The sequence below is a fragment of the Podarcis vaucheri genome, assembly GCF_965113315.1.
Source record: "Podarcis vaucheri genome assembly, chromosome: 8".
NCBI classification, from domain to species: Eukaryota; Metazoa; Chordata; class Lepidosauria; order Squamata; family Lacertidae; genus Podarcis; species Podarcis vaucheri.
Window position 1 is genome coordinate 59,549,491 of NC_138766.1, and position 12,591 is coordinate 59,562,081.

A 12,591-nucleotide genomic window follows, 5' to 3' on the forward strand; every position below is an offset into this window, starting at 1 on the left:
AATACTACAGCGCTCTCCACTTCCAGAGCACAACCAACACATCTGATGGCCATTGATGGTCTTCACCTCTACGAATTACAAGTGCAATGCAGCTAGAAACCCGCAGCTTTAAAAGGCTGGCTGTTGAACACAGTTTCCATATACAGTTACACATATACAAGAAAGTGCTCTTGTAATAAAATGCCTATGGCTTACTGGGAAGCAGATAAAAATGATCTCCCAAGGGCTGCCAGGAACTCTCTGCTGCTTGGAAAGAGAAAACAAAAGAAGAGAATGGGACAGACTCATCCTAGAACTGTTCATCCTAGAGCTGTCTGTGGCAATGAGTTCTTCAGATAGTAAATTTAAGGCATATCAGAGGCTTGGGAGGAAGGAAAATCACCAGCAGCGTTATCAGTTATCATTGCCATGATCTGCCGGTCATTTGTTTTTTTTTACTTACAGCTGGTGCCCTCAGGTGCTGACAGGTAGGATAGCAGCCAGGTCCACTTATTACATCACAAACCCCTGAGGAGCCTTAAGGCGCTTCAGCTTGCCATGTTCCCTCAGAAACTCAAAGACCATCAGAGCAGACAGGCTACCTCAGCGCAGCTGGCCGATGGAAGCCCCTCGCTTGGGAACTTAATGCAGCCCATCCCAAGAAAAGATGGCAAGACACAGAAAGCGCTGCAGCTGCAGGTCTAAGCGCCGAGGGGGCCGGCGCAAGAAAGGGAGGAGGGGAAAGAAGAAAAAGAATGCATGCGGCAGGCAGCTAATCAGTAAGAACAACGGTAACCACAGGACACTTGATATCGTCTCTTATTAGTTTCATATTCATCGGCAACTATGAACTACTTATTCTCTGAGGCACGTGGGATGCTAAAGCAGCATACATGAGTGCACATACGCCCAGAGGGTTTTGCTGGCGCCCACAGGGCCCTGCTCTCCTGCAGAAATTAGGCTCAAAAGAAGTATTGTATTCAAGATAACAGGAGACTTTTTGCAATCCTAATTGTAGTGGGAAGGGGCATTTTTGGCAGGGATAGGGGTGTCACGTAGCTGGTGAGGGATGTTCATCCTTCCTTCCCCCAGCTAACTCATAGCACTTCCTGGATATTACTGCTGGAGGGGAAACGTTAGCTCTTGGCTTCCTAGCTGCATTCTCCAGGGAGGTTTCCCCTCCCCCATTAGGCTTTAAAAAAGCAAAAACACTTTTTCCAAGCCAAATTATTGGCTGCAGGGGAGAGTGTGTGTTTGCCGTGCATGCATGATGCACAGTTGTGGTGCGTGGTTTGTGCTCACAATAGTTTCTCTGGTTTGCAAATGTGCCCACAGGCCCCAAAAAAGCTGGTGACCCCTGCTGTAGAAGAACACTGTTGACTCACAACTTGCACATGTTTAACTTGGCTTAGCAGCTGGCCAGCTGCAATTGCACAAATTAAATGCACACAAGGCAGAAAGCTTAAAAGCTTTCAAGCTCTCAGATTTACTTAGTGGGCTCTGGAATGTTCTGGTCTTGTGAGCTCTCCAGTGGCCCCATGGGAGCCTCCCAGAGGGTGAGGGGAGGCAAGGCCCACAGAGGGCACCAGCTTCAGAAAGGGAGGGGTGCTTGTCCACAGGCAGTTCCAGGTTGTTCTAATATGCAGTTTTGGCTTTACACACACTCTCCAGAATATAACTTCAGTGCAAGTTGTGAGTCAACTAAAAGAACTAAACTAGCCAAGGACGTGTGCATTTCAAGAATCTCACCTGCTTGTACATTGCCCACAGAAATGTACACAGTGATTTCACTATCACACCTCTAAGCAAATTGTTCTTATCTTTTGTTGCAAATTAGGTATGACTTTTAGACGTCACCCATTTAAAGTGATCCTCCTTAACTTTAAGCCTGAGCTACTCCAAAACAGAACAGCTTCAGGGGAGATCCAGGATATTCTTTGTTCCATTAACACCAAGGTTCCAGAATCCAATGTATGTTCCTTACTTCAGAATACTATGCTGCCATAGAACATTTATAGCTCCATAGCAGCAGTTGTGTCTGACAGTTTGCATCACAACGCAGCCTCATGTGAACAGGTATCAGGGGTTCTTCACTCATAGGGATTCTGAAGACCTATTCCCACCCGCCCTCACTGACATCACCATTAGTTTTTTTATTCTTCTGGCTGTCAGTCAGAAATTCAACATAATGACTTCAGCTTGCATTGCAGCTGTTAAAGACACAGCCTCTGCCAGGAAAAGATGGCAGCCCTAGTCCCATTCTAGCTAAAACTTTTGTAACACTACTGGATTCTGGGAGGGTTAGCAGCATTACGTTGCCTGCTTCTCTGATAAGCGAATATGCACTCTTCTCCATGAACCCACTCCTGTCTTCTGCAATGCCAGGAAAGCTGTTGCTGGTCTACAAGCCGCTATCATAGAATTGTAGAGTTGGAAGGTACCCCAAGGGACATGTGGTCCAGTCACCTGAAAAGCAGGAATCTTAATTGTGTGGTGAAACCCCGGGCCCTGCAGCTCCCTCCGAAATAAATACACAAACACAAGTATATTGGGTTAATGGGATAAATAAGGCCACAACTTTATTGGTTACAGATGTGAATGGTTTGGCTTAGGCAATTGGGTGAAGCAAGACTATATCCTGACTCCTGCCCGTCTGCAGGAAGTTTCATAAGGTCAACCACCAGACGGGGGAGCCCTATGATATACATCAATTAAGAATACCCCCTAGGTCACCGTTGGGGTGGTGGCATGGTCCTAGCCCATGCCCAGGCTTCAGACAGGAACCTAACCCCCGGATTCCATTAACAGGATACCCTTAACGTGGAGGGGCAGGCAGAGGCAACAACCTCCCGTCCCATAATAAGGCTTACACAATGCCTAACCACAACTCGAGCCAAAAGGCTCGCCACCCTTTGGCTCATATATCTCATCTATCGTATATCAAAGATGGCTAGTATATCTCCTCTTAGTTTCCTCTTTCCCAGGCTAAAGATATTCAACCCCCTCAACTGTTCCTCATAAGGCTTGGTTTCCAAACCCTTGATCCTTCTGACCTTCTAGAATAAGACAATGCTATTTCACTTGAGCTGCTTCTACAACAAAGATTTGAATTGTCCTTCCATAGTATCAGCAACCTAAGATAACACTATTATCCAGCTTCTAGAACAGGCATCCCCAAACTCGGCCCTCCAGATGTTTTAGGACTACAGTTCCCATGATCCCTGACCACTGGTCTTGTTAGCTAGGGATGATGGGAGTTGTAGTCCCAAAACATCTGGAGGGCCGAGTTTGATGGTGCCTGTTCTGGAAGAAAAAAAGAACAACATTGAAAGGTTGTCCTTTTAAAGGAAGGCTGGAATAACCATTTGAGGTATGATTTGGAAGTACAGTGAACCAGCAGCACACTGACTTTCCCTCAAGGAGTCCGGCATAAACTGAAAATTAGTCACACAAATACTCTTGTCTGTGCTTGTGCTTGAAAAACTATGAGGCAGATTCTCTTACACAACCGGGTGGGTCTTGCTTCTGCTGTTTGAGTACTAAAGTACAATAACACCTCAAGCATGAGACCTCAATGCAGACCCACCATAGGCAGGTTATTTATTTATTAATCCATATATATCCCGCCTTTTCTCCAATGAGTTCAAGGCAGTATATATGGTTCTTCAACCACCATTTGCCATGCTGCACGTGGGCTGATGGGAGTTGGAGACCAACAGCTCCTTGAGGACCACAAGTTCCCCATCCTTGCAGCAAGTGAGGCCATTCTACTCAAAGTTGTAAATCTGCCTTTTCAATTATAAACACATTGTGTTCATGTGCTCAACAGGGTATGTCCGCATTACAACCACCTGCCGGTACAGGAGAAAGTAAGAAGGGATCTCCGGGCTGCTATGAAATTGTTTGTCATGTTAAGCAACCAACCACCACAAAGGAATCTCCTCCTTGACTGTGAACAACAACCATCGGAAGTCATCAGCCACAACATCTAAGGGACCAAAATCTGGAGATGCTGCTGCCTTAATGGCAGCAATGGCAGGCTGTCAATACAGCTACAAATGCAAGTGATTGTGTGATATATTCCTCCAGCTGATAAGTCATTTTGGTTTGTTTCACCTTGAGCAGAAGTACCCAGCAGTGGAATAACAAAGAATGAAATTGAGAGATATTTGTAATTAACCCTCAAGAATGTTTAGGTTTTTTAGTATTTTAATTAACAGCATTCTTTCAGGGGAAACAGATTATTAGAAGATTATGCTGTAGTACTGAAGAAAGCCTTGAGGGCCCATCTCAGTTGTGCATGCAAAACCTCCTTTAACACTTAAAGCGTTTGGTGGAGGTATGCCATATACAATGGTACCTCTAGATGCGAACGGGATCCGTTCTGGAGCCCCGTTCACATCTAGAAGCAAACGTAACCCGTGTCCTCGTGTCTGCACATGCGCAGGTCATGTTTTGGCGCTTCTGCGCATGCGCGTGACGTCATTTTGAGCGTCTGCGCATGCGCAAGCGGTGAAACCCGGAAGTAAAGCGCTCCGTTACTTCCGGGTTGCCGCGGAGCGCAACTCGAACGCGCTCATCCCGAAGCACATTCAATCAGAGGTATGACTGTAGTTTCTCACATTTTATCCTGTACTGAAAAATCTCAACTTTATGCAGCTAAGACTATAGCAGAGATGCCACACTGCAAAGAACACTTACTGTGTCAAAATGAGTTCCATTCACTTCAACAAACTGAAGACAGGAAGTTTCTTTTGAGCCCTATTCCAAGTACACATGGAAACTGTTCTTCCATGAGTAGATCGTAAGTGGATGCTATCTAAATTATATGGCTACATAATAGGTAAAGGTAAAGGACCCCAGACAGTTAAGTCCAGTCACGAACGACTCTGGGGTTGTAGCGCTCATCTTGCTTTACTGGCCAAGGGAGCCGACATTCGTTCGCAGACTGTTTTTCTGGGTCATGTGGCCAGCATGACTAAGCCGCTTCTGGCAAAAGCAGAGCAGCGCACGGAAACGCCATTTACCTTCCCGCCAGAGCAGTACCTATTTGTCTACTTGCACTTTGACGTGCTTTCAAACTGCTAGGTCGGCAGGAGCTGGGACCGAGCAACTGGAGCTCACCCCATTGCGGGGATTTGAACTGGCAACCTTCCGATCGGTAACACCAAGGCTCAGTGGTTTAAACCACAGCACCACCCATGTCCCCTACATAAGGAGGGACCAAATTCGTGGGTTTCCTTTGGGGATTCTAGGTCTTTCCAAGCTTGGCTCCCTGGTATCTTTTTAATTAAAGATGCCAGGGACTGAATCTGGGATCTGCTACATACATGGAATGTGCTTTACTACTAAGTCATTGTTCCCCAACCTAGAGCCCTCCAGAAGTTATTGGACTCCAACTCTCCTCATCCCTGACTGTCAGGCATACTGGCTGGGGTGGTGAGAATTGCAATACAAAACAAGTAGAGAGCAGCAGCTTGCAGAAGTAAGCTATTACACGGTAAAGTATTACACACACATACTGCCTTGTGCAGTATTGACTCAAGAAAGAGCAGCTCCTCAAGGTATATATTTAAAAGGCATCAAATGATGTTCTACTTATATACCTCAAATATTTACCTGACATGGACATCAAATAAAAAAGGAATATTCATGACTCAGGCTTACATTTATATGGCTTTATATTGAGAGATACAATTAACTCAGACAGCTAACATTTTCGGTTGGAAACATTTTGAAAATATAGTACTGTAGTTACCAAGTTAAAAAAATACAGGGCTCATTCCAGCTGGAATCAATGGAAAAAACCTCTGAAGCTTCCATCAGTTTTTTTTATCAAAACGACTTGAGTTCTGTTTTATGGCACTGATATGGTAGATTAGTTCATATGGAGTATAAACATGGATCAATAATGTATCTGTCTCTGGGGCAAAGATCAGGAGAGAATAAGAGACATGATAATACTCCATTATTCTTTTCTTTCTAGACAGATGCTCGTGTAGAAGCTCAATTTAGCAGCTATGAGTTTCTTGTTAGGTAATTTTCCCATTGTACTACACTGTAATGTGAGTAACACTATCTTCCAAGACTTCTGAATATCCACAATTTGCTCCCATACCAATTTCACTAATCAGCAAAAACATAATAAGAATGTACTCTACTCAGTGCTGTTTTGCACAGCTTGAGTAAATTGAAGGAAATGCAATCATTCAAATCATTCATTCTAGGCGATGTTATTCTCTTCTTCCTCCTCTCATGACTCTTTCAAATTCTCTCTTAAAGTAATTTTCCATGGCTCCCCTCCTGTTTCTGTGGCAGTGATCATGCCATTGGAAATGAGGAACAAGAATTATGAGGTTAAGAACCATTTATAAGCAAAGGAACATATCTAAAGCAGAGGTGAGCAGAAAGTAGATGGGGAGCTACTGCTGGAAATCTGAGCTGATATGCAGTAGATTAGGAAAAGTTTCCAACACCAAATTGTTTAACATATGCAGTGACAAAACTTTTACCAACCTCGCTTAGGCTGCTGAAATGAAGAAAGCTAACCAGGAGTGGACCAGTGTGTGAAAGGACTTGTGAGCTCAGTATAGTTCTGGTACTGAAATTTCTAGGCACAAAATGTGCTCAGATTAGGTGCTTTGTTCTTTAACTCTAAACGCATCTCTTTTGCATCTTTCTCTGGCAGGTAGATCTTATCAAACAAAACAAAATAAATCTGACAAGCTTGAAGTGTGTACATTCCTGTTGTAAAGAATACTTGAACAAATGCCTTATCCCTTACAAGCCTCCTCCTCTCACCTGTATGATCAGCTGACGGGGGCCCTTTGCCACATCTCCCTTTAGAAGAGAGGTCAGTTAGTGTACATAGTGATATCATCTACATAATTCCCTGTTTAAGGAGACCTACCTGGCTTATTCTGCATCCATGCAGGATGGTGGTTAAATAACTCCATGTTTCCTCTAACCTGTAGGCATGTCTAAACAAAATGATCCTATCATTCCAAATGAAAAGACAGAACACCCTTTATTTATGTAGCATAGCTAGAATACTGCAAAAGGCATACCGTTCTGTTCATGGTAGTAATGCTTTCTGATTTAATTCAGACCAGTTCTCCAAGTTGAAATAAAAGATGGGGTTGCAATCCTATCCACATCTACCTGGAACCCTGAGAAAACTAATATATGCATTCAGTGAGAGGGTGTATAAGGCATATTGTACAGGATTATGGACCATTTTGTGCCAAAGCTATGATAGTGACAATGTTTAATACTATAGGGATTTAGCTACAGTGCTACCCAAAAGCATATGGTGAACTTACAGTAGGAGCCTTAAAACTGCAATCCTAGCCATAATTTCCTGGGAGCAAATCTTGTTGAGTTCAATATGGCTTTACTGAGTAGGTATGCACAAGTTTTGTTTATTTCTTTGGAACATTTATACCCCATGTACTAACTGAAGTTCTTGAAGCAGCATACAATATATTTAAAATACAGTCAAATAGACATAGGATTTCTCTGTGAATCTTCTATAAAAATTAGTTGAATCTCCTGTTCTGGTGAAAAACATGAGCTGCATGAAGCAAGGAGGAAATATTAATTGTCAAAGCACAGTACCATCTTGTGGTACTTAACAGTATTGTTTTGGAGAAATTACCTTGAAACCTATTTTAAATGGATTTTGAGCCACAGCATAAATAGATCTGAGAAAGATTTTATTATTTTTAAGTATGTCCAGTGCTTTTTTTCTTTAAAAAAATGTTTAGAGGTATTCTCATTTTGACTCAAGAAAATCACCATTTTATAGTTTAGATCAGGAAAAATAAATACAGTAAATGGACAAAAGTACAAAGATTCACAAAATGTTTAGGGGTATGCGTACCCCTGTGCCCCCCCCCAAAAGCACTGAGTATGTGTATGGGATTCAGTAACTGTGCCACGGTCTCAAACGTTTTAGGAATGAAAAACCTGTTTCAAATATAATTTCCAAAGAAAAAGCTATTGGCTCAAATACACGCAATCACACTTCCATTTTTTAACCTGCTGTGGAAACCAAGGCTAAGAACAAAAACAATTTTTTCTACTTTTCTTAGACTGCAATCTTAACCCCACTTACATGGGGCAAAGCTGAATTCATTAGGGTTTATTTCTGACTGAAAGTGGTTTGGATTGCAGCCTAATATATTTAATCACTGACCAGTCTGAATGTGCCTAAATACTTTCCAACTGCATTGCACTTTTGAAATTGTGGAATAAGTACAGTACAGGAAGAGGGACAGAGCACGCCTATTCCAAAGTTTTTCACGAACCCTGTCTCCCACCGCCGCATTCGACAGCAGCAATTGGCTGTTCCTTGTTTATTTTGGCAGCCATCTCTGTGGCACCGTCATCGACAATGCCAGGACGAGTAACCCGCCGCTTTCAATTCACACACTAGGGCAGGGATGGGGACCCTGCGGCCCTCCCCATTCTCACCACCACTACCGTCGGGGGGGGGGGTCACAAACCAACCCCAACTTCCCCATCGAACTACTTCCCAATCCCCATCCGACTACATCCCCCACTATCCAACTCTCCACGAGCACCGTTTGCAACATTGCATGCTGGGAGTTGTAGTTGACGTGCCGACCATTCGCTGCCGCATGACCATTCGTCTCTATGGTAAGAAAGCCGCGCTGACGATACATCCGGTTGCCGTTCTTTTCCCCTCCACAGCGGAACTAATCCCTCTGACCTTTCGTGGAGCCGGGCAGCGTTCTTTACGCACGTGGAGAGAGAGAGAGAGAGACCGTTGGCGACCCCCCACGCGGAAATGGCCGCGTCGTCCGTGGAAGACCTGCTGGCTCGCGCCGAGGAGCGCGAGGCGGAGACGCAGCGCAGCGTGACGGTGCACAAGGAGCTGGAGCTGGAGTTCGACGTGGGCAACCTGCTGGCGGTGGACAAGAACCCGGCGCCGCGCGGCGCGGGGGCCGGCTGCCCGCAGCGCGAGGCCCTCCTGCGCGCCTTGGCCCGCGACAACACGCAGCTGCTGGTGGGCCAGCTGTGGGCGCTGCCGTCGGAGCGCGCCGAGGGAGGGGCGGGCCCGGTGGTGGCGCGGCTGCCGGACCCTTCGACGCGGCTGCCCCGGGAGAAGCCGCTGCCCAAGCCCAAGCCCCTCACGCGCTGGGAGCAGTTCGCCCGGCTCAAAGGCATCCGCCCCACGCGGAAGAAGCGCGGCACGCTGGTGTGGGACGAGGCGGCCAAGGAGTGGCGGAGGCGCTGGGGCTACCAGAGGGCCGGCGGGGACCCGTCCCGGGGCTGGCTGCTCGAGGTGCCCGACTCGGCCCACCCGCTCGAGGACCAGTTCGCCAAGAAGCGCCAGGAGAAGCGCGAGAAAGTGGCGCGCAACGAGTACAACCGCCTCAGGAACCTGGCGCGCGCCCACCGCGGAGGAGCCGCCGCCGAGCTGCACCCCACGGGCCACCAGGACCGCTCCGAGCTGGGCCGAGTCACCGCCCTCGCCCGCGTCTCCACCGCCTCCGTCGGCCGCTTCCAGCCTCGCCTCCCCAAGGAGCCCCGCGCCCCGCAAAGCGCCCGGGGCAAGAAGCGCCGCTTCGGGCCCGTGTTGGGAGACCTCGACGGCGAGAAGAAGAGGCAGCTGGAGCTGGTCCGGAGCCTGGGCAGCAAAAAGACGCCTCTGGACCTGACCCGCGCCGTCAACAAGCAGCTGCGGGAAGACGAGGCCGAGGCTGCCAAAGCCAAGGGCAAGAAGCAGGGGCAGCGGGGCAAGAGGGGCCGGCGGCAGCAGCAGAGGCCCGGTGGGGCCAAGGGCAAGAAAAGTGGAGGGGCAGCTCGGAGAGGGAAGGCCGGGAGACCGGGAAGTGGCGGCTTCAAGGGGAAAAGGAAATGAGCCTGGCCACCAAGGATGACAGGAGCAGCTGCCCTCCGTGTGCATCATCTAAGGAGAACTGAGGGCCTCAGCAAATTACAGGACTGTCTCTTAATTATTGTGACTATTGTTTAAGAAAATGTGGCCTTCACTTGCAGAGATATTTTCTCTACTTAGACAATGGTCTAAGACCCTCTTGAGAACTTCGTAGGGCCAAAGAAACAAAAGTGGGCTGAGACTTTTATCCCTCCAAAAAAACAATCCAAACCCTGAGCAATAATATTTGACTGAATTGGAGCTGGAGAGGCCTTGAGAAGGCAGATCTTTTCACTCTGCAAAGAAGAAAAGTTACATAAGACATATGTGAAGATCTCATGGAGTGTATAATTTCCCAAAAGTTACAGAAATCCAGTTCATTTTTTATTCTATACTGTGACTTGAATTGACAATAGTCATAAAATCATGGCAAGGGTGTGCTGAAATATTTCTAAGATTCTGACCATGCAAAATAGAATCCTTTCTTTACTTTTAGTGATATCTGAAGTGAACATCTTTAAGAAATCAAACATGTGTCTGAAAATCTGTAATGATGACCATGTGAGTGCAGATAATCCTGCAAAGTAATATGGAAAGAGCAGAGCAATTCCAGACCTCATGCATACTTCTTTTTAGCCCAGTAGTTGAATCCAATCCAAAGTTTGATATTACATGGATCTTAAATATTGATGTGACTCTTAGGATTCTTGTGTTTCTTTTGAAAGCCACAGAAGAAACTCATTGATTTGAGTCTGAATTTGTGTTTTATATAAATATTTTATGTTGTATAAGAAATAATGTGTCCTTGTCTTAAATTGGGAGCTCACTAACTTAAATTCATAGGTTAGAAATGTTTTTCTCAACTCTTATAAAACCTGGGAGAAACCTGAAGTATGTAATTTTCAAATAATAGATTCTAATCTAGAAAAACCCTACAAGCCTGATTTATTTTACGATGCTTTGAGTATTCAGAGATTACCATAATTCCATTCTGTTAAGAAGACACCACACATACATCCTTGCCGTGTCCTTACCTTTTAAAAAGAGGAATGTATATGAAAAGATTACTAGTTGTACAGTCTTCTTGAGAGCACTGCAGGAAGGCTGTTCTATCAGTGGGTCATATTTGAAAGCTACTTTCTGCTTGCTTATTGGGTGCTTCCTTCCCTCCTCCCCACTTTCATTCCTATAGGCTCCTGAGCAGCCTCTCCAGTGAGTGGGACCCCTGCTGAACACATAGCTTTGTCATATGGGGCTGCAGTAGAGGGGAAGGAACTACCTGAAATGGGCAGGATAATCTTTTGCCAGTGGAGTACAATATCACTTTTCCTCACTTTGGTACAAATGCTTTCAAAGGATGGGACCCCTGCTAAATATTGTGAGCTTTGCTGGTTTGTAATGAGGTCTGTATTTAACTGGGTTAAAATACTAGTTTAATGCAAAATCCATACCAGGTTACTGTTGCTTTAAAAACCACACATCTGATCTGTTTCCTGCCTGAAAATAATACAGCAATTGAATATCTCTGTGAACAATGCAGTTAGTGACTGTACTGCCAATTGCTGCCATTTCACAATATTAGTAAAGCTGTTTGTGAAATAGACATGTCTTCCAACTACTTTATTTCTGTACGTGGATGCGCATGGCTTGCATTCCTATGCTCACTTACCTGGGAGCAAGCCCCATTGAATTGTAGCAGCGCTACCCCATACATACCTACTCACAAGTTATTCCCAGCAAACTTCATAGTTTGCTATTTTTAAACGAAATGTGATTTCAAAATACAGAATTCTAAATGTTCTGGAAAAGTTGTAAGTACTGGTGCACTTAGACCAAATCTCTTGAGAGTTAGAGACGGTAAAACAGCAGCAGGCAACTGGCAGCCTGAGGCTCAGCTAACCCTGCCACCAGGACTTTCCCAGGGCTTTTTTTTTTCAGCTGGAACTCCAGCACCTCTCAGGTGGGCACCATTACCATTATAAGAGAACAAGGGAGATGTTAATGGTGAGTTCCGACATCTCTTTCTAGAAGAATAGCCCTGGTTTTACCACCTCACACTTCTACTCAGCGGCAAAGATATCACAATAGCTTTCTCCTTCATGGGCCAAGACACAAGTAATCAAGTTTATACCTTCCACAAATGCAGTTCCATGGAACTTCAGAATCTTAAGAGTTGGAAGAGACCCATCTAGGTTCATCTAGTCCAACTCTCCGCAATGCAGGAAACTCATCTAAAGCATCTATAACAGATGGCCATCCAAACTCTGCTTAAAAACCTCCAAGGAAGGAGAGTCCACAACCTCCCAAGGGAGGCTGTTCCACTGTCAAACAGCTCTTACTGTCAGAAAGTTTTTCCATATGTCTAGTCGGAATCTTTCCTGAAACCTGAAGCCATTGGTTCAAGTCCTACCTTCCTGAGCAGGAGAAAACAAGCTTGCTCCATGTGACAGCCCTTCAGATATTTGAAGGTGGCTATCATATCTCCTCAGTCACTTCTTTTCCAGGCTAGAAGTTCTTGATACAGTTGGAAGCTGAATTGTACTCAAATGAGGTCATTTATTCATTCTAGATCAATACTGCTGACACTGATTGTCAATGGCATTCTGGGATTTCAGATGGGTTCCTCAGCCCAGCTGGAGATGCCAGGGTCTCAGCCGGAGGACCTTTTACCTGCAAAATATGGGCACTCACTGAGCTGTAGCTAATGC

At 45.5% G+C, this 12,591-nt stretch overlaps 1 protein-coding gene and 1 long non-coding RNA gene across 2 annotated transcripts; both read left to right on the forward strand.

The window, feature by feature from the left end:
* The first annotated feature begins 544 nt into the window (after positions 1 to 544).
* On the forward strand, positions 545 to 4,043 carry LOC309538472. The gene is made up of 2 exons (XR_014222192.1): positions 545 to 770; positions 3,809 to 4,043. It is a non-coding gene; the product is annotated as an uncharacterized lncRNA (long non-coding RNA).
* Positions 4,044 to 8,508: 4,465 nt separating this feature from the next.
* On the forward strand, positions 8,509 to 10,681 carry RRS1 (ribosome biogenesis regulator 1 homolog). The gene has a single exon (XM_082233949.1). The coding sequence runs from the start codon at positions 8,792 to 8,794 to the stop codon at positions 9,866 to 9,868; it is 1,077 nt and encodes a 358-aa protein (XP_082090075.1). The 5' UTR covers positions 8,509 to 8,791; the 3' UTR covers positions 9,869 to 10,681.
* Positions 10,682 to 12,591: the final 1,910 nt, after the last annotated feature.

Bases quoted from the DNA above. Each gene is read 5' to 3' on its own strand.
- RRS1 (XM_082233949.1), top strand. From the start codon at position 8,792: ATGGCCGCGTCGTCCGTGGAAGACCTGCTGGCTCGCGCCGAGGAGCGC.